This window comes from Agelaius phoeniceus, chromosome 2 (genome assembly GCF_051311805.1).
Source record: "Agelaius phoeniceus isolate bAgePho1 chromosome 2, bAgePho1.hap1, whole genome shotgun sequence".
In the NCBI taxonomy this organism is placed as follows: domain Eukaryota; kingdom Metazoa; phylum Chordata; class Aves; order Passeriformes; family Icteridae; genus Agelaius; species Agelaius phoeniceus.
The window spans coordinates 136,643-154,014 of record NC_135266.1 but is presented as its reverse complement, the minus strand read 5'-3'; the positions used below and the strand labels follow the sequence as shown (position 1 = coordinate 154,014).

Below are 17,372 nucleotides of genomic sequence, written 5' to 3'. Positions count from 1 at the left end.
CAGAGGGAGAGGGTGTCCAGGAGGAAGGTTCAGGAGGGCTGGGAATCTTCTGAAGGCAGTGTCCCAGGGGCCAGTGAGTGTCCTGGGGGGTGTCCAGGAGCCCCAGGGGAGCAGAAATTGGACAAATCCAATTCCTAGAGTAGGAATAGGTTGAAGGGCAATGGAGGAGGGCACCAGATGGCACCAGCCCCAGTGCCTGGCCTGGGGAAGGGGAATCCATCCTGTGGGACTCCCGAGCTCTCAGTGACACCAGTGGGACAGTGGTGATGGTGCCAGGAACCCCAGGCCGATCCCACCCAGCCTCCCCATGTGGTGCCCCCCATCCTGTCCCCATTGACTCCCACCTGGTCCTGGTTCATGCTGGTGCCACGGGGCTGGAGCAAGGGGTGGCTCCCCTTGCCGGAGGGGAAGCAGGATCCCCCCAAGCCCCTCTCTCACCCCCAGAGCCATCTCTCCCGTGCTCCAGCTCATTCCCCTTCCAAGCCTGGGACCCCAGAAGTAGCAGCCAGTCCCCCTTGCCCTAGGGGTCCATCAGGGTCCTCACTGTTGTGGGGCTCATGCCCCCATCTCCCACCCACCCTGGCAGCCGCAGCCTGCAGCTGCAGCCCCTCCTTGTCCCGCTGTGGCTCAGCACACACTGATCTGTACCATTTATTGGGGTTTTACAGAAGTCAGGGGCTTGGGGGGTCAGACCGTCACCAGGGCGGGGCAGGGGGAAGTCGGATCCCGACATTAAATTATGAGTTAAATTAATGAGCAAGAAAAACCAACAGTTTTGTCTCAGGAGAAAGTGCCCAAGTGCGGGGGTAGCGGGGGGCCCCTCATGGGGTGGGGGTGGGCCCTGGCCGGGACCCCAGCCCCCGTGTGCAGCACAGGTGCCCAGTCCGGGGACACGCGTGTGCCCGCACACGGACACGCATGGATACGCGTGCACCCCCTGTGCCTCCACTGACCTTTGGTCCCTGCTTGGAGCCCCCTGTCCTCTCCCAGGGTTCCAGGGGACCTATGCCTGGCCAGCGACTCCCCCTGCCACGAGCAGCAGGGCACAGGGACCCCTCATCAGCCCAGCCCAGGGTGCCACAGCCCCGGTTGGGGAAGCAGGGGGGTCTTTGGGGGTGCAGCCCCCTGTGAATCAGGAGTGCATGAGCAGCCAGGCTGGAAAAACCTGTGAATGGCCTGGAGGGGGCTGGGGTGTCCCTAGCACTGGCAGGCAGAGCAGGAGCCCCCTGAGTGCCAGGTGCAGCCCCACAGCCCCTCCTCAATACAGGGGGGCCTGGCTGTGCCGGTGCTGCCCCCACCCAGCTCCACTGTGCCACAGGGCAGGGGGCTCCCTGGGGGGAAGTGGCAGTGGGCCTGGGAGGGGTGCACCCTCATCCTGCCCCGGGGAGGCAGAGGGGGGACAGTGGAAGGTCCTGGCTCACCCCAGGGTGAGTGGGGTGTCTGGGGGCAGCAGTTCAGCCAGCCCCCTTGGGAGTGTCAGGGGCAGGGGGGCTCCAGCTGTCTGCTGTGTGGGGTCTGTGCCGAGGAGCTGCTGCACCCTGCCCTGAGGAGGGGCTGTGGGATGAGGGGGGACCCAGCCCTCTGGCAGCTCCCCACACCTGGGGGCCCCCCCCCATCCAAGACAGGCCTGGGCTGTGGCCCCCACGAGCCCCCGGCCACAACTGAGGTCCATGTGTGCTCCTCCATCCGGGGGGGCACGGGGGCTCACTGCTCCTCCAGCCAGGAGGGCTTCTCGGCGCCGGGGGTCTTGAGCTTGATGTTGAACTGCTTGAGGGTCTGCTCAAGCTGCTGCTGGTTCCCAGCAAAGTACGCAGAGATGGCATTGTGGAACAGCAGCAGTTGCTTGTGCATCACCTTGATCTGGGAGGGGAGGGATCATGACCGGGGGGGCATGAGCCCACCCCAACAGCACAGAAAAGGGGTTGGAAAGCCCTCTGAGACCCCCCCGAGTGCCACTGCTCTCCCTCTGCACTGCCCATTCCACCCAATTCGTGTCCTTGAGTGACAAATCCAGTGTGGCTGTCAAATCCCTGCAGTGACCCCACCATCCCTGTGCCTCCTAACCCTGCACTTCCCCCCATCCCTGCCCCAAATCCCCCCTCCTCATGTGCCCCATCTCTGCATGCCTCACCTCTGTCTTGCATCTCCCATTCCTGTGTCCCCATCCCCACCCTGCACCTCCCATCCCTGCACCCACCTTGTTCTCCTCCAAGAATTTGAGCTTGATGGCCACGTCTGCCCGCAGCTTCTCGTACTTGTCCTTGTGGCTCTGGAACTGGCTCTGGGCGGCGTCCAGGCGGCTGACGGCGCCAGCGTCGCGCGGGCCCATGCTCAGCTCCTCCAGGTCCGTGCGGTATGCGTCATACTCCAACCTGCACAGCATCCCTGCCATCATAGGCCTGCCCCCAGGCCTGCCCAGGAGCCCCAAGCCTCCTGAGCCCCCTGTCCCACCTGGCTGTCTCGTACTGCTTGACTGTCATGAGCGTGTCCTCCATGGTCTTGTTGACCAGCGTGTTGATGCTGGACACAAAGAAGTTGACAGCGCCCAGCAGCGTCTCCCCGTTCTTGCAGAGCAGCTTCTGTGTCTCTGCGTTGTACCCAAACTCCTCCTGGGGACACAGGGATGGGGCCACAGTGAGGGGCCACAGATCCCATCCCCACTCCCCTCCATCAAGGATTCTGGGGGAAGAGCCCCCTGAGACCACCAAGGCCAACCATGACACAGCACCACCCAGCCCAGCAGCAGCACAACATCCACTCTTGTGCAGATTGTGTTTCTGCCCTGGTGCCCAAGTGTGACTCCCCAAGTCCTAACCTCCACAACCCCAGGGTCAAGCTCCAGCCACCCCTGCTCCCCCCAGCCCAGGTGTCCCTGCCCTCACTGCAGTGTCCCCGCCCTCACTGCAGTGTCCCCCTAGCCCTGGCACACCTGTAGCTCGGGGGATTTCTGGCTGAGGTCAGCAAAGGCGTCGCCCAGGGCGTGCTGGGTCTGCACGAGGCTGTAGAGGTGGGCCGTGAGTGCCCGTGCCAGGTGCAGGACGCTCTCGTACTTGCGCTTGGTCTCCCGCAGCAGCTCGATCTGGGTCTCCAGCTCCAGGTCCACCGTGCGGGACCCTCGGCCGAACCGCTCCGACAGCAGCTGCTTGGTGCACTGCAGCAGGGGGAGATGGGGCCCCAAAGCATGTGTGAGTCCCCCAAACCCCTCTGAGAGCAGCTGCTTGGTGCACTGCAGCAGGGGGAGATGGGGCCCCAAGGCATGTGTGAGTCCCAAAACCCCTCTGAGAGCAGCTGCCTGGTGCACTGCAACAGGGGAGACAGGGCCCAAAGCACACGTGAGTCCCCCAAACCCCTCTGAGAGCAGCTGCTTGGTGCACTGCAGCAGGGGGAGACAGGGGCCAAGGTACATGTGAGTGCCCAAAACCCCTCTGAGAGCAGCTGCTTGTGGGAGTGAGGCAGGAAGGCCCACCAGTGTCCCCTCACCTTGTAGGTGTTGATCCCCCACTTCTTGACAATGTCAAACTTCTCAACAGCAATGCCACGCACGACCTCCTCTCCACCGGCTGGGGGTCCAGGGGGCGGTGGGTGCAGCCCAGGGCCTGGCACAGGGACAGGGATGGGAACCTGGCACCAGCTCCAGGAGGGCAGCAGCCATGGGGACCGGGCAGCCCCAGCCTCCAGAGCCCTATGTCCTGGAGCTGCTGTTTCCACAGCAGCATGCCTAGCTCTGGGCACATGCCCAGCACTGGCTCGCAGGCATTGTGTTGAGGACCCTGCTCCTGCCAGCCCCCCTGAGAGTCCCACACAGGGGCACAGACCCCAGCCCAGCCATTTCTGCTTGCACCAGGCCCTGCCCCATCCTCACCAGGCTGGACATAGGGGGAACACTGCCCAGCAGCACTGGGAGTGCCTCAGGTGGGCTCAGGGGCAGAGTGGGCCCCCCTGGCCAGGAGCCACCTCTAAGCCCCTGGGCCCATCAGCGCTGTTCTCAGCACCGTCCCAGCACAAGGAGCAGCAGCAGGCTCTGGCCATGACTCAGCCGCCACGGGGGCTCTCACCAGTGTCCCTCGGGGGGCGCCATACCTGCGGGAGCCGCGGCCGGGCGGGCCATCCTGCGGGCAGCGGGCGCGCTGGGGGGCACCGACGCTCCTCGCGGGGGGTGAGGGTGGACAAGAGAGCCTGGAAACGGGGGGGCTGCGGGGCCGAGCGGGAGGGGGGGCACAGGGCATGGGACAGTGGGGTAGCCAGGGCAGAAGGGACGGGGGGCAGGGGACAGGGACGAGTGCGCGGGCGGGCGGCAGCGGGAGAGCGACGGCAGCAGGTGAGCCTTGGAACCCAGAGACACGGCTACAGCCACACAGATGGACTCCCCCAGCCCAGGAACTGCCCCCACCACTGCCCCTGGGCAGGAATCCCTGCACCCCAAGGGTTGGGCTGGCCTGGTGTCATGGGGACAGAGGGACACAGGGCCAGCAGCAGCAGTGCTCCAGGGAAGCACACACACGTGCACTCGCCCTCTCTGCCCACACGGACCCTCCTCAAGCCCTGGGGCACCCTCAGGGAGAGGTCTGCATGGAACAAGGACAGTGGTGCCAGGTCTCCCGGGGTGCAGAGCGCAGCTGGCCCCGCAAGAAGGGGTCAGTAGGGTGTGGGCTCGGGGCCCCCTGCCTGCCGCCTCATCCCCAGCACACTCCAGAGCTCCCACTACACAAGGACCAGGACAGACCTGGGACCCTCTGGCACAGCAGGGACTCAGAATCCCACAGGGATGGAAATTCCCAGCAGAGATCCCACCCTGTGATAGGGGAGCACCCAGCCCAGGGAGAGTGGAGCTGGGACAGCAGCCCCTGCTCAGCCTCAGTACACAGCCCCACATGCTGCCCCTGCACAGAACCTGAGCCCCCCCAGCCCCCCCAGGTGACACCCCAGCTAGGCTGTGGCACAGCCCTTTGTCATGAGTCAGGGGCACTGAGGGGAGCTGAGCCCTTCTGTCCCACGATGGTCCCCCTCCCTCCCAAGGCAGCCCCAGTACCTTTGATGGTGCCCGTGGGGATGATGCCCTCGGCTGTGCCCCCATAGCCGCCTGACACAATGCTGGTCTCATTCAGGTTGGGTCCCGACACCATCACCTGCTGCAGGTCCTGGGGGGCACAGGACACAGTGGGTGAGATGCAGAGACAGCACAGCCCTGGGACAGCCCCAGACACCCCCGGGCTTCCCGAGCCCCGGACCTGCTCCAGGCCATCGTCCTCGGGCAGGCTGCTGGTGTCCCCGTTGCTGCTTATGGGGATCTCCATGGTGGCTGCCTTGCTCAGGATCCCGTCCGACATCCTCAGGGCCTGCAAGGACACGGACGTGGCACTGGGACCAGGACCTCGGCCCGGTCGGGGCACCGGCAGCACCCGCGGGGCCGTGCTGGGACAGCAGGAGGCTACAGCGCAGGGAGGGGCCCGCATCGGCAGCCGCGGGCGCTGAGCAGCCGCTGCCCCCTGCGCAGGGCCTTCTGCAGCCGCTGCCCAGCCCGGCCGGCCGCCCCTCGGGACACCCCTGCTCCCGGAACGGACCCGCAGGGCGGCACATCCCAGAGGCACCGACCCCACCGTGGCTCCCACACCATCGCGCCCAGGACTGCCGGGCTCCCCCGCCCCTCGGGCCGCACGCCGAGCTCCCGCTCACAAACCCCGCTGGGGATCCCCGCAGACCCTGCCCCGGACAGCGGCGCTGGCGGCGCCCAGCACGGCCCCAGCCAGGAGGGCGCCCGGAGCCACGTACACAGGAGCGCGGGGGGGCCCCGCAGCGCTCGGACCGGTCCGGGCACATTCCAGAGCAGGCGGGGCCCGGGGCGGGCTCCCGAGAGCCCGTTACCCGCGACCTGTCCCCTCCCCGGCAGGCACAGCGCCCGACCCGGCTCCAGGGTCCAACCCCGCGGGCAGAGGCCGCCACCGCCCAGGGCCATCCTCGCCGGAGAACGGCCCCGCAGTCCCACAGCCTCCGGCGCTGGCGGGGGCAGCGTCGGAACGGAGCCGTCCGCAGCCACGCACGGCAAGGCCCTGGGACGGGACCGACCTCCGAGGGAACCCCCGGGGGCCGCTCCTGCCGGAACCGGCCCCGGGCGGCGGCGGCCCCGGCCTCGCTCCCGGGGCTGTCCCGGCCCGGCTCCACCGGCCCCGCGGCCGCTCACCCCGCCCGGCCCCTGCCCAGCCCCACCTGCGCCCCGGCCCCGCCGGGCCCCCCCGCGCCGCTCCCGCTCCGCTTCGGCCCGGACGCGCCGAAAGTGGCGTCAAGGGCCCGGAAGTGGCGTCATCGCTGAGCCGAGCGGAAGTGACGTGCTGGGAGTTCGCCGGGTGGTCCTGCGGGTGCGGAGGGACCGGGCCCGGCCGGGTCCGGGATGGACCCGGCGGCCGAGCACCGGCAGCAGCTCCGCAGCGTAAGCCTCGGGCCAGGGGCGGGGGGCGGCATGTCCCGCGAGGCCTTCATGGGAGGTCCCGGGTGCGGTGGTGTGTCCCGGTGTGTCCCGAGGGCTCCGGCCCTGGGATCTCGAGGTGCCGGGTTCTCTGGAGAACCGGCGGAGTCCTGGAAGGGACCCGGGCGTCTCGGGCTGGCCGGGGGACAGGCCGGGACACGCGGTGGGTGTCGGGGGTCCCGGCCCGGTCTGCCCGGTGTGACCCGCGCCTGTTCCCCAGCTGCGGGACTTCCTGCTGGTCTACAACCGCATGACCGAGCTCTGCTTCCGCCACTGCGTCTGCAACCTCAACTACCGGCTTCTCACGGGCCGCGAGGTGAGCGGGGCACGGCGCCCGGGGCCCGCAGGCCGGGTGTCCGCCGCCCCTGACCCCCTGTCCCCCGCAGGAGTCGTGCCTGGACAGCTGCGCCGCCAGGCTGGTCCGCGCCAACCACCGCCTGATGGGCACCTACGTGGGGCTGGTGCCCGCGCTTCTGCAGCGCCGCGCCGCCGAGCACGGGGCTCCCGCGGGGCCGTCCGGACCACCGGCCTCCCCTGAGCCGGCGCCGGGCCCCGCGGAGCCCTCAGAAGGCGCTCCCGCTGCCGGCGTGTAGCAGCAGCTGGCCGCAGCTCCCCGCGGCTGTCGGACGCGACTGGCGGCAGCCCGGCCTCGCACCGGCCAGCGGCTGCACCCCTGCTGCATGGAGCCCCAGGCCGGAGCAGCACCTGCGCTGGGCCCCGGGAGCCCCGAGCAGCTGCTGGGCTGTGCTGGGCACCAGGGATGGGGGCACAGGAACAGGGGGAAGGCTCCCCTAGCCCTCGTGGTTGTGGATTTCTGGGCAGTAGACTGTGAGTACCAATAAAACGTCTTCACAGTAATGGCTTAGTGTGACACGTGGGGAGGGCACCAGAACCTGGCCTCTGTTCCCTGTTGTGTGTGCTGGGGGGAGCCCATGGCACAACAGGGAATGCGGGCAATTGCATCTAAATGTGAGACACAAGTCTCCCTGCAGGAGCCCTGTGGTCACCAGGACACTGTAGGGCCCTGAACATTCTCACTACACCTGGCTGGTGCAGAGTGGGCACTCAGGGTAGTGTGAGGTAGATGCCAGGTGCTGCCAGGCCCATGCCCACCAGCTAAGGGCATGTGTGTGCATGTCCCTGGGAGAGCCTGCCCTCTTCTCCCTGCTGCAGCCCCTGGGCAGAGGGCATCAGCTGCGGCCCCGGACAGGCTTGGGGCAGGTAAGCACTAGCCCCAGTACAGAAATAAAGTGATATATTCCGTGTACAAAACATGCTCCTGCAGCCCGGCCGGGCACTCCCGCGCATATAAATAAGGCCTGGCCCGGGCTCCCTCTGTCCTGCCCGCGGGGGCCAGCGCCTGCGCCGGGGCCACCCCTCCCGCGGGACCCCCGGACTGGCCGGGGTCACTTCAGGTCCACGTCAAAGTCCAGCACCAGCAGCTTGGTCTCCTCGGTGCCGTTGCGGCTGCCCACGGCACACACCAGCTTGGTGTTGGAGGCGCGGATGCGCCACACCACGCCCCCGGAGCCGCCGCTCTCCAGCGCCACCAGGTTCCGCACAAACTCCCCCGTCTTGAGGTCCCACAGCTTCACCGTGCCGTCGTCCGAGCTGGTCACCACGAACTTGGAGCTGAACTGCAGGCAGGTGACGGCACTCTGGTGCTTGCTGGGACCTAGGGGGAGGCACCCGTGAGTGTCACACCGGCTACTGTGTGACATGGCACCTCAGAGCCAACCCAGCCCTGGCTCCTCAGGGACACACACCACTGTGCCCAGACACAGCCAGCCCAGCCCCAAGGGAGAGAGCTGCCCCTTGCCAGCCCCCTGGTGCAGGGAACTCCCCCGCTGCCCCCCGGGGCTGAGCAATCCCCTCACCCTGCAGAGTCTGCAGGCACTGCCCCGTCTTGATGTCCCAGATCTTGACGGTGGAGTCCGCGTTGCCAGACACGAGGATGTTGTCGCGCAGCTCCATCCCGCTGGTGAGGGACTGGTGCCCCATGAGCGTGTGCAGGCAGTTCCCACTCTCCACATCCCACACGCGGATTGACGTGTCCAGGGACCCGCTCACGATGTGTGTCCCATCAAACTGCCACAGAGAAGGGACCCAGCTCAGTACCGAGGACAGGAGCATCCCTGGTTTGGGGTGCAGCCCACAGCTCTCACATCCCCTGGTTTGGGATACAGCGCCCCCAGTTCCAGCAGCACCACCAGAGACCCCAGTTCAGCAGATGAGACAGGCTCACACACGTCTTGCCTTTTTGGACTGTAGAAATGCTCCAGGGAAGTGGTATGGAGGATTATTTGCCCACAGCATGTGTGTGTGGGAAGTGGGGTCAGGGGGGCAGAGACTGTCCCCACAGGACACAAACATGGTCCATGTGTCCTTGCAGGGCAGATACATCCCCTTCAGGGCACACATGGCCCTGCAAAGCTCACAGGGCCTCGCATGACACAGGCACAGCCTAGTTGTCCCTACAGCACGTGGGACCTCTGGCACAGCTTGTGCCCATGACTGGAAGGCAGGGGAGCGATAGGGCAAGCAAGCAGGAAGGCAGGTTGTAGCTGCAGGGAGCAGGGAGGGCAGGTTGTACCTGTGAGGTTGTACCTGAGGGAGCAGGGGGGGCAGGATGTACCTGGAGGGATGTACCTGAGGGAGCAGGGGGGGCAGGATGTACCTGTGAGGTTGTACCTGAGGGAGCAGGGGGAGCAGGATGTACCTGCAAGGTAGTACCTGAGAGAGCAGGGAGGGCAGGGGAGCTGGAGGGGATGCACACAGGGCTGTACCTGCAGCGAGTAGACACGGTTGGTGTGCCCCTGCAGTGTGTGGGTGCAGCTCTCGCTCTCAGGGTCCCACACCTTGACCGTGTAGTCGTAGGCACCGCTGACCACCTTGTTGCCGTCATACTGGACGCAGCGCACGGCCGCCACGTGGCCCATCAGCACGTGCAGGCACTGCCCCGTCTCGATGTCCCAGAGCCGCAGCGTGGCATCCCGGGAGCCGCTCACCACCCTGCAGGGGAGGGGACACCTGGGGCCCAGCTGCCAGGGCAGGCTGGGCTGAGCAGCCCCAGCCCCGTGGCTATGCCCCCTGGCCCAGCACGCAGCCCCTGCTGTACCTGTTGCCGTGCAGGTGCATGCAGCGCACGGTGGAGGTGTGCCCGTACAGTGTGTGCACGCACTCGCCGCTGTCCGCGTTCCACACCTTCAGTGTGCGGTCCGTGGAGCCACTGATGACAATGCTGTCCCTCATCTGGGAGGACCAAACCCCCCCAGTGTGGCCCACCAGCGTCTGAACACACTGTGGGGAACAGGACATGAGGGACGGGTGACCCTCTCACAGCTCCCCACCCCTGAAACAGCACAGAGGAGCAGCACAACTCCACGTCCTTGTTGTAAAGGGCCCAAACTGACCCCAGGAGCCAGGGTGTAACCCCACCTGTGCCCAGCACAGGGAGATGGTCCCTGTCCCAAACCCCTGTGGCACTGTGACAATGCCACGCTCACTTCCCTGGTGACAGTGACACTCACCTCCCCTGTGACAGCTGACCACACTTTGAGCGTGTTGTCATCAGAACCGCTTACTATGCGATTCCCGCAGAACTGCAGGCAGGTGATCACATGGTCATCGTGGCCCTTCAGTACCTGTGGGAGTGCAGGAGTGTGTGGGGGGCAGTGTGGTCCCCCCAGCCAGCAGGACCCCCCAGCACAATGAGCAGTGAGAAGACAGCAGGAGCTGTGGGGAGGAAAGGCAAGCGGGTCTCCAAATAACTTGCACCCCCTGATGGTTCTGCAGGGCAGCAGAGCTGGGGTGTGAGGTGTGTCTGGCAGCTGCTCAGGGGCAAGGGTTACAGAACAGGGAGTGGGGGGCTCAGGAACCCAGCAACAAGAGAAGGGGTGGTGGGTGGGGACTCTGCCCAGGGGCAGGAGGGACCCCCAGGAAGAGATCACCAGGGTCCTGGGACCCTCCCTGCACAGAACACAGTTGAGCCCTATGACTCTGCACCTTCTCTGGGTGCTGGGGCTGGCTGCAGCCCTGCATGGGGCCTTGGAGAGGGGCAAAGGAAGGAACCCCCTTCTCCAGGCCCAGGGGACCTCACTTCTGCTGCCCTCACTGGTCTGAGCAAGCCAGATCTGATCCCCGTGGCAGATCCTGTACCAGCTTCCCCATACCAGTGACCTGGGCTCTGTCCCCAGAAGGACCCCCACCAGCCCCTCAGCTCTCCATGGCTCACCTGGGGGACCACAGCTCCCTGGAGCCTGTCCCCAGGGACAGCCAGACCCAGCTGGACACCCAGCTCCCCAGAGCCTGTCCCCAGGGACAGCCAGACCCACCTTGGGGGGCCGCAGCTCCCCACTGCGCCAGTTCATGTCGATGCGGTGCTGGCGCAGGAAGGCAAATTTCCAGGGGCTGTACATGAACCCGGGGCTGAGCAGGCGCCGCTTCCGCAGGTGCAGGGGCTCCTCGATCCCTGCGGGGGACAACACGGTGCTGCCTCACCTGGGTCAAGCCTGGGGTTGTTCCCCACCTGGGAGGACCCTCACCCTCCTCACGGCACTTCTCCCTCCAGAGCAGATTGTCCTCAGCCAGGACCCTCCAGTAGCGGCACGTCTGGGCTGCACGGAGCAGGTCCCGTGGCTCCAGGAAAGACAAGACGTACAGGGCCAGCTGTGGGGGGGATAAAGGTCACTGAGGGGTCACTGGGGGGCGGGGGGGGGATCAGGCTCAGGCCAGGCCCTGGTCCCCAAGCTTCACTCACCTCCTTGGGCAGCAGGGAGATGAAGTCCCGCTGGAACTGGGGCTCGATGACCTGCATCATGTACTTGATCTGCGCCGGCTCGCAGCGGTCAATGAGCTCATCCAGGGCCAGCAGCTTCTCTGGGCCGCTCCAGCGCTGCAGAGGGAACCCCAGTGACCCCGGCTCTGTGTCCCCAGCTAGCCCATCCACAGCCCAGGCAGCCAGGCCTCTTGTCCCAGGCCAGGAGCCTGAGGCAGCTGGGAGTTTGGTGGGCCACAGGTGCTGTGAGACAGGTGACACCACACCTGGCCAGGGCTGAAACCTCCTCTGTGTTTCCTCACACAAACAAAACCACCTAAAATCCACTATGGGCCCAACCCCTGCCCATAGTGGGGATCCCTCAGGGTCGGCTCCCTCCCATCATACCCAGGCTGCCTGGAGCCACCAGGCGAGCCATACCTGGAAGGTGCGGAGCCAGTCCTGTAGCTCAGGTGGGGGGGCCACGGGGGGGATGTGCCGGCGCCGGGCCTGCCCCACCTTGGCATTGCGCAGGTCCCCAAAGGTGGTCGTGGGGCTGGGTGTACAGGGACCCAGTGTCCTGGGAGAAACACCAGGCACAGGTGAGGCCAGGGCACAGCTGGCACATGCCAGCACTGCTTCTCGCCACGGTGCTCCAAAGGCTCTTGGAACTGGCTCCTGACAGTGGGAGCTCCACCCCACTGACCCCTTCTCCTTGCTCCCACCCTGCTGACCCCATGCAGCCCAGCCTGCTCAGTAGACAGGCAAATGGTCAGGGCTGCATCTCCCTGGGCCAACCCCTGCTCAACCCAAGTGGCTCCACCATCCTCCTGGGGAGGGCAGCAGGAGCCATGTGCTGCCCCAGCACACAGGACCCCCTTCACCAGCTGCACTCAGAGCCCCCCTACCCCTCACCTGCCATAGTCAGAGCCCTTGCACAGCTTCTTCCCGGGGGACAAGGCCCGGCCATCCGGCCCATTCTCTGACTTCCGCTTCATCTGTGGGACACAGCAGGTTGGAGGGGCTGGAGAAACCCAGGCTGACCCTTGCAGACCCCCTGCCCACAGCAGATCCTTGTGGACCCCTACAGGCCACCCAGCCAGAACCAACCCCTGCAGGCCCTCTGCCCAGAGCTATGGGGCAGACCCCCACCTGCTCCTGCTTTCTCCCTTCAGGGTCCCTACAGCAACAAAGGATCCCTACACATGGCAGGGGGGCTGCACCAGGGCCAGCGAGGGCTGGGGACCAGGGCAGCACCTCCTTCCCCCACCCTGTGACCCAGGACCCCCACACAGGCCAGGGGTCTGCATGGGGACTGGGGCAGCATCTCCTTCCCCAGGCCCAGCAGCCAGGCCCCACGGAGCCCCAGCCCCCGGCACCTTGGGGCGCAGGTGCCGCAGCAGCCCCCCGTCCCCAGTGCGCTGCAGGTAGTCAATCCACCGCTCTCCCAGCGTGTAGTACAGGTAGACGTTGCTGCTGTCTTCCCCCTCCTCGCTGCAGCAGCTCCCTTCCTCCTCCTCCTCCTCTTCTTCCTCCTCCTCCTCCCTGGTGGACCTGGGGGGCTCCTGTGCTCCCCGCCCCCCAGAACCATCAGGGTCTGCTCCGGACCTGGGGGTACCCTTCCAGGGGCGCTCCGGCTCCCAGGGCCCTGGGGCCTCCTCCTCCTCCTCCTCTTCCTCCTCCTCAGCCACCACCTGAGCAGGGAAAAGGCAGGGAGCAGGGCTGACTCTGCACCAGCCTTGGACAGACCTCCAGACTCCTGCTGGAGACCAGGAGCAGGGCAAGGGCTGGGAGTGCTGCTGGATCGCTGCCAGTAGGAGCCATGGCCCTGCAGCACAGGGGCTCCACCCAACAGCACTGAGGGGGCTGTAGGGCAACCACAACCACGAGCTCCTCCACAATCCTCCAGTGCAGCTCTGTCTACTCGCCACGAGCTTCCCCTGAGCTCCCCAGAGCCATACCTCGTCCCTTATCCCCACACCTGGCAGCAGGAACCCTTTTGCACCTACCTGTGCCGCAGGTGCCCTGTGGTCCTCGCTGTCCCCCAGGGGAGCGGGGCTGGCCCGTGGGGGCCCCTCGGGGCCAGGGCAGCGCCGGCACGTCATGCGCTGGCTGTTGAGCTCCAGGATGCGTGTGGTAATGCCCTTGACGTGCAGCAGGTCATCCAAGCAAGTGAAGCCCTTCAGCTCCTGCGGAGGGAAGTCAGCCCTGCCCAGAACAGAATCCCTCCTGCTCCCAGAGCCCCCTGCCCAAGCGGCCCCGTGGGGAAGAGTCACAGCGCTGTGAAAGGGGGGCAGCAGCCCAAAGCTGCCAGCTGGGGCAGGAGCACTGTGCCCCCAGATGAGCTGGATAGGGAGCGAGGCTGCAGCTCCAGGGCAGGGGAACAGCTGGACACGCACAGATGCACATATACGAGGCACCCACTGTCCCGCGGGACCCCGGGCACTGCCCGGCCCCGATCGGGGATCAGCTGCCTCCCGTCACCCTACACGGCTACCGGAGCGCCCTCCAGGGGAGGAATCCAGCGGCCCGGGCTGTGCTGGGGCAGGACTCGACAGACAGCGAGCCCGGGAAGGGCCCGACTGGCCCTTCTGACGCGACAGGGCTCGTCTGACGGTGCTGCTGCTGCTCCCCACAAAGGGCTGCAGTAGCAGCACCGCCCGGGACAGGTCCTGCTCCAGACCACCCTCCCGTTGTATCGCCTGTTTCTGCCCTCCCGCCTCCCGGTGTTCCCGAGCGTACGTGTCCACAGCGCTTGGACATCCGCCCCTCTACCTCCTCTTCGAGCCCCGAACATGCCAAGCGCTCCCAGCCCTGCCTCGCCCGGCCGCGGCGCTGCCCATCCCTGTGGCACCAGGGCACGGCTGCCGCTGCCGCGCCCGCCGGGCTGGGCCCGCGGTGCCGCTCCCTCTGCCCCCGACCGGGGCACCACTCGCCGCAGGGTCGCGCCCCGCCATCGCCGCTGACGGCGCTCGGAAGCCGTCGGGGTGCGGGGCCAGTCCCGCCCGTTCCCTCGGTTCCCCGCTCGGCTCGGGGCGCTGCCGGGACCCGGCAGCACCGGGGCGGCTGCGCTCGCCCGGCCCCGCAAGCTCGGGGCGGGACTCGGGGATCCCGGCCCCCCACCTGCCCCGGCTACCAGCACGGAAACAGCGCTGTCGCCCCCGCACTCCTCCCGCGGCCCCCGCCCCGGGACCGACACCGCCACGGCCATCCCCGCCTCGGCGTCCCGGCCCGGGTCGCTCAGCGCGGGGTGCCGTCCCCGCCGCTCCCCGGACCGCCCCCCCCCCCCCCCGCACCTCTCTCTTGCGGACGATACCGCGGGCACGGCGGCGGCCGATGCCGCTGAGGGCACCCTCCAGCTCGGCCACGCCGGCGCGGTTGATGTCGAGCTTGGCCCCGGCGGGGCCCGGCCCCGACATCCCGGCACCGGTCCCGGGCGCTGCCGCCGCGCAGGCCCGACCGCACCGCGCAGGCGCGGCCCCGCCCCCCAGACGCGCAGGCGTAGCTGTGAGAAAGCAGCGGCTTTATTGGTGATTGCGCCCAGGGGGCGGGGCCATCGGCAGTGGCCCCGCCCCCACCCCGGCGCGTCCCCGCCCCATCCCGGCGCTCCGGTCACCGGCGCTTGTACAGACACGGCCGCAGGCGCAGCCCGGGAGCGGGGCCGGGCCGGGCCGGGCCCGTCTTGGTGAACTCCAACACGTAGAAATAGGAGCTGGAGAGGTCCTGGGGGCGCAGGGACACCCGACTCTGTTACCGGCAGCTCGGAGCCCCCATCATCACCATAGCCCCGGAACTCCCAGCCCTCCAGCACCACTCAATGCCGTCTCAGAGAACCCCGCATCCCCCCCTGCCTCCTTCTAGACCCCCACTGTGCCCAGACCCTGGCTCCAAAGCCCTTGTGCTGCCTGAGTACCCCAGCCCCCAGCACACTTCTCTAAATGCCCAACACACCCATCACCAACCCCACACCACAATTCCTCCAGGCCCCGGGACCCCCAAGCCCCTCCTGGGCTACACGCCCACCTCCAAGCCCTGCACAGCAATTCCAGTGCACTCCAGGCCCCCCTCATCCCCTCCCCACCCCTAGCACCCCACCCAAGCTGCGTCCCAAACTGCCACAGCGTGCCCCCACAGTCCCCCAAACCTTCCCCCAGGGCTCCACCCCTGTGCATATGCATCCCCCATTCTCCCATCTGCAGTCCCTCATGCACCAATGCCTTCCACCCCCATCTACTTTCACCAACCCCTGGTCTGCTCCACACCAGGCTGGCCTCAGGACACCCCCTCCCTGGACCCCTTCACTGGGCTCCCTGGTTCCTGATGCTCCCAGTGCCCAGCCCTAGGGCACACACCTTGGAGACGGTCTTGAAGCCCAGCTGCGTCATGGCCCTCAGGAAGGCACGGGTGTCCTCGAAGCGGCTGGCCACCTCGGCCACCAGCAGGGTCCCCCTGCGGTCACTTGAGCTCTGAGCAGGGTGCCCAGGCACCCCCAGGACGCTGCTCAGCAGCCCTGCCCCAATCCCCCATTGCCCCAGGACCTCTGCCTACCCGAGCTTGAGCACACGGTTGGCCTCTCCCAGGATCTCCTGCAGGTTGGTGCCCATCAGCGCCAGGCAGAACACGGCCACATCCACCGCCTCAGCCGCCAGCGGCACCTGCCCACCCCGGGACAGCCCCGGAGGAGGAGGAAGATGACTTGGCCTGGAAGTCGCTCTGCACACCCCCGGGAGCAGGAGGAGGAGGATGGCGATGTTGATGGGGCAGGGACTCGCCCCGGACTGCCCAGACTCGTGGATTCAGCCGTGCCCCAGGCACAGACCCAGCTTTCGAGCAGACACACCGTGCTTCCCCCAGCCCGCACGGGACCCTCGGGGTCACGGTCCCGCCTGCTCACCCTCCCTGCCCGGGGGTGCCCCATACCTTGGCCATGTCACAGACGGTGACCCGCGGGCTCAGTGGCACCAGGTCGAAGCAGTGCACCTGGTTCTTGACGCTGGCGGCCAGCGTGCAGTCCCCGCAGCCAAAATCCGCCACCACCAGCGACGCGGGGCTGGGGCACGGACGGCGGGCTCAGAGCGGCCGGGCCCGGCGCCTTGTCCCCATCGCTCCCGAGCCCCCGATCGCTCCCGAGCCCCCGATCGCTCCCGGGCCCCCGATCGCTCCCGGTCCCCCGATCACTCACGGGCCCCACCGCTCCCCGGCTCTCCGTTCAGCCCCTGGCCCCGCTCCCGGCCCCCCGGTCCATGTTCCCGCCAGGCCCCGCTCACCGGCGGCGCAGGTAGCGCACGATGCGCTGCACCGGGCGCTCGGGCCAGCGCCGCACCTGTCGCTCGAAGCCGCGGTGGTAGAGGTGGAAAGCGGCGGGGTCGTCGCGGAAGAGCCGCGCCGCGTCCCGGCTGCTGCCGGTGTAGAGCTGCTGGTTCAGGTAGCGGAACCGGGCGCCGAGCAGCCGCTCCTCCATCCGCGCGCGGAGCGCGGCCGCGCGGCCTGAGCGCGGCTCCGGCGGAGCCTCCGCGGGGCCCGGCGGGTCCGGGGGGCCCGGCCCGGAGCCCCGCTCCCCGTCCGACCCCGCCGGCGGCTCCTGCTGCCGCTGCCGCTGCCGCTTCTGCCGGTTCCGCCGCTGCCGACGGCTCAGTCCCGCCGGCTCCCCGGGCTCCTCCGCCGGCTCAGCCGCGCCGTCTGGGGGCATCGAGAGGGGGTCAGGGTGCAGAGGCGGCTCTCCCCTGCCCGCCGGGCCCCGGCGCCGTCCCGGTACCTGTGTCCGGCCGCTGCCCAGCCTGCCGGGGCTCGTCGGGACCGGCCGGGAGTTCCCCCGCCGCGGCCCGCGGCCCGCCGGCCTTCTTCCGCTTCCGGGGCCGCTTCCGCGCCGCCTCACCGTCCCGAGGGGTCCCGGGCAGCCGCCTCTTTCCGGGGGTCCTGTGCAGAGCGGGCCCCGGTAACGTCCCCGCGCCCGGGACTGGCCCGGCCCGCCGCCCTCGCACCGCCCGCTTACCGGCCGGCCCGGGCCCTCCGGGGCAGCGGCTCCGCTGCATCGTCCCAGCCCTGCTCCGCGAACATGGAGCGGGGACCCTCGCTCGGTACCGGGACGCACGTGCTCCCGCCGCGGGAACAGCCCCTCCTCGCGGCCCGGCGGACCGGGAGGGGGCCTGGGCTGCA

The 17,372-nt window shown here is 68.0% G+C and overlaps 3 protein-coding genes across 7 annotated transcripts; 1 reads left to right on the top strand and 2 right to left on the bottom strand.

The window, feature by feature from the left end:
- Positions 1-635: 635 nt before the first annotated feature.
- ARFIP2 (ARF interacting protein 2) lies at positions 636-6,340 on the bottom strand. 3 transcript variants are annotated; one of them, XM_054651967.2, is made up of 9 exons: positions 6,205-6,253; positions 5,229-5,336; positions 5,030-5,138; positions 4,081-4,191; positions 3,481-3,596; positions 2,930-3,151; positions 2,452-2,609; positions 2,198-2,372; positions 636-1,860 (listed from the first exon to the last, which is right to left on the bottom strand). In XM_054651967.2, the coding sequence occupies exons 2-9, from the start codon at positions 5,325-5,327 to the stop codon at positions 1,705-1,707; spliced, it is 1,146 nt and encodes a 381-aa protein (XP_054507942.1). In that variant the 5' UTR covers positions 5,328-5,336; positions 6,205-6,253; the 3' UTR covers positions 636-1,704. The 3 variants fall into 3 exon arrangements, with proteins under 3 accessions (XP_054507942.1, XP_077048479.1, XP_054507952.1); XM_077192364.1 differs by lacking the exon at positions 4,081-4,191 and having other exon boundaries at positions 6,205-6,340; XM_054651977.2 differs by lacking the exons at positions 3,481-3,596; positions 4,081-4,191; positions 5,229-5,336; positions 6,205-6,253 and having other exon boundaries at positions 5,042-5,135.
- On the top strand, positions 6,286-7,318 carry TIMM10B (translocase of inner mitochondrial membrane 10B). Its single transcript, XM_054651990.2, has 3 exons — positions 6,286-6,424; positions 6,681-6,776; positions 6,847-7,318. The coding sequence occupies exons 1-3, from the start codon at positions 6,386-6,388 to the stop codon at positions 7,051-7,053; spliced, it is 342 nt and encodes a 113-aa protein (XP_054507965.1). The 5' UTR covers positions 6,286-6,385; the 3' UTR covers positions 7,054-7,318.
- A 380-nt stretch (positions 7,319-7,698) lies between these two features.
- RRP8 (ribosomal RNA processing 8) lies at positions 7,699-17,342 on the bottom strand. 3 transcript variants are annotated; one of them, XM_054654519.2, is made up of 18 exons: positions 17,209-17,342; positions 16,972-17,132; positions 16,484-16,895; positions 16,137-16,266; positions 15,765-15,871; positions 15,569-15,665; positions 13,226-13,405; positions 12,596-12,910; positions 12,132-12,214; positions 11,658-11,796; positions 11,220-11,354; positions 11,005-11,128; positions 10,795-10,931; positions 9,991-10,104; positions 9,579-9,760; positions 9,247-9,472; positions 8,338-8,548; positions 7,699-8,135 (listed from the first exon to the last, which is right to left on the bottom strand). In XM_054654519.2, exons 1-18 carry the CDS (start codon positions 17,271-17,273, stop codon positions 7,867-7,869), a joined length of 3,087 nt encoding a protein of 1,028 aa, XP_054510494.2. In that variant the 5' UTR covers positions 17,274-17,342; the 3' UTR covers positions 7,699-7,866. The 3 variants fall into 3 exon arrangements, with proteins under 3 accessions (XP_054510494.2, XP_054510498.1, XP_077048402.1); XM_054654523.2 differs by lacking the exons at positions 15,569-15,665; positions 15,765-15,871; positions 16,137-16,266; ... (1 more) ...; positions 16,972-17,132; positions 17,209-17,342 and adding an exon at positions 14,513-14,719; XM_077192287.1 differs by lacking the exons at positions 12,596-12,910; positions 15,569-15,665; positions 15,765-15,871; ... (2 more) ...; positions 16,972-17,132; positions 17,209-17,342 and adding an exon at positions 14,513-14,718.
- Positions 17,343-17,372: the final 30 nt, after the last annotated feature.

Bases quoted from the DNA above. Each gene is read 5' to 3' on its own strand.
- ARFIP2 (XM_054651967.2), bottom strand. From the start codon at position 5,327: ATGTCGGACGGGATCCTGAGCAAGGCAGCCACCATGGAGATCCCCATA. The intron at 5,139-5,228 runs GTCCGGGGCTCG...TGTGCCCCCCAG, and splicing joins AGGACGATGGCCTGGAGCAG to GACCTGCAGCAGGTGATGGT. The intron at 2,610-2,929 runs GTGTGCCAGGGC...CTGTGTCCCCAG, and splicing joins AGAAATCCCCCGAGCTACAG to GAGGAGTTTGGGTACAACGC.
- TIMM10B (XM_054651990.2), top strand. From the start codon at position 6,386: ATGGACCCGGCGGCCGAGCACCGGCAGCAGCTCCGCAGC. The intron at 6,425-6,680 runs GTAAGCCTCGGG...CCTGTTCCCCAG, and splicing joins ACCGGCAGCAGCTCCGCAGC to CTGCGGGACTTCCTGCTGGT. The intron at 6,777-6,846 runs GTGAGCGGGGCA...TGTCCCCCGCAG, and splicing joins GGCTTCTCACGGGCCGCGAG to GAGTCGTGCCTGGACAGCTG.
- RRP8 (XM_054654519.2), bottom strand. From the start codon at position 17,273: ATGTTCGCGGAGCAGGGCTGGGACGATGCAGCGGAGCCGCTGCCCCGG. The intron at 16,896-16,971 runs GTACCGGGACGG...CGATGCCCCCAG, and splicing joins TGGGCAGCGGCCGGACACAG to ACGGCGCGGCTGAGCCGGCG. The intron at 11,355-11,657 runs GTATGGCTCGCC...TTCCCTCTGCAG, and splicing joins ACTGGCTCCGCACCTTCCAG to CGCTGGAGCGGCCCAGAGAA.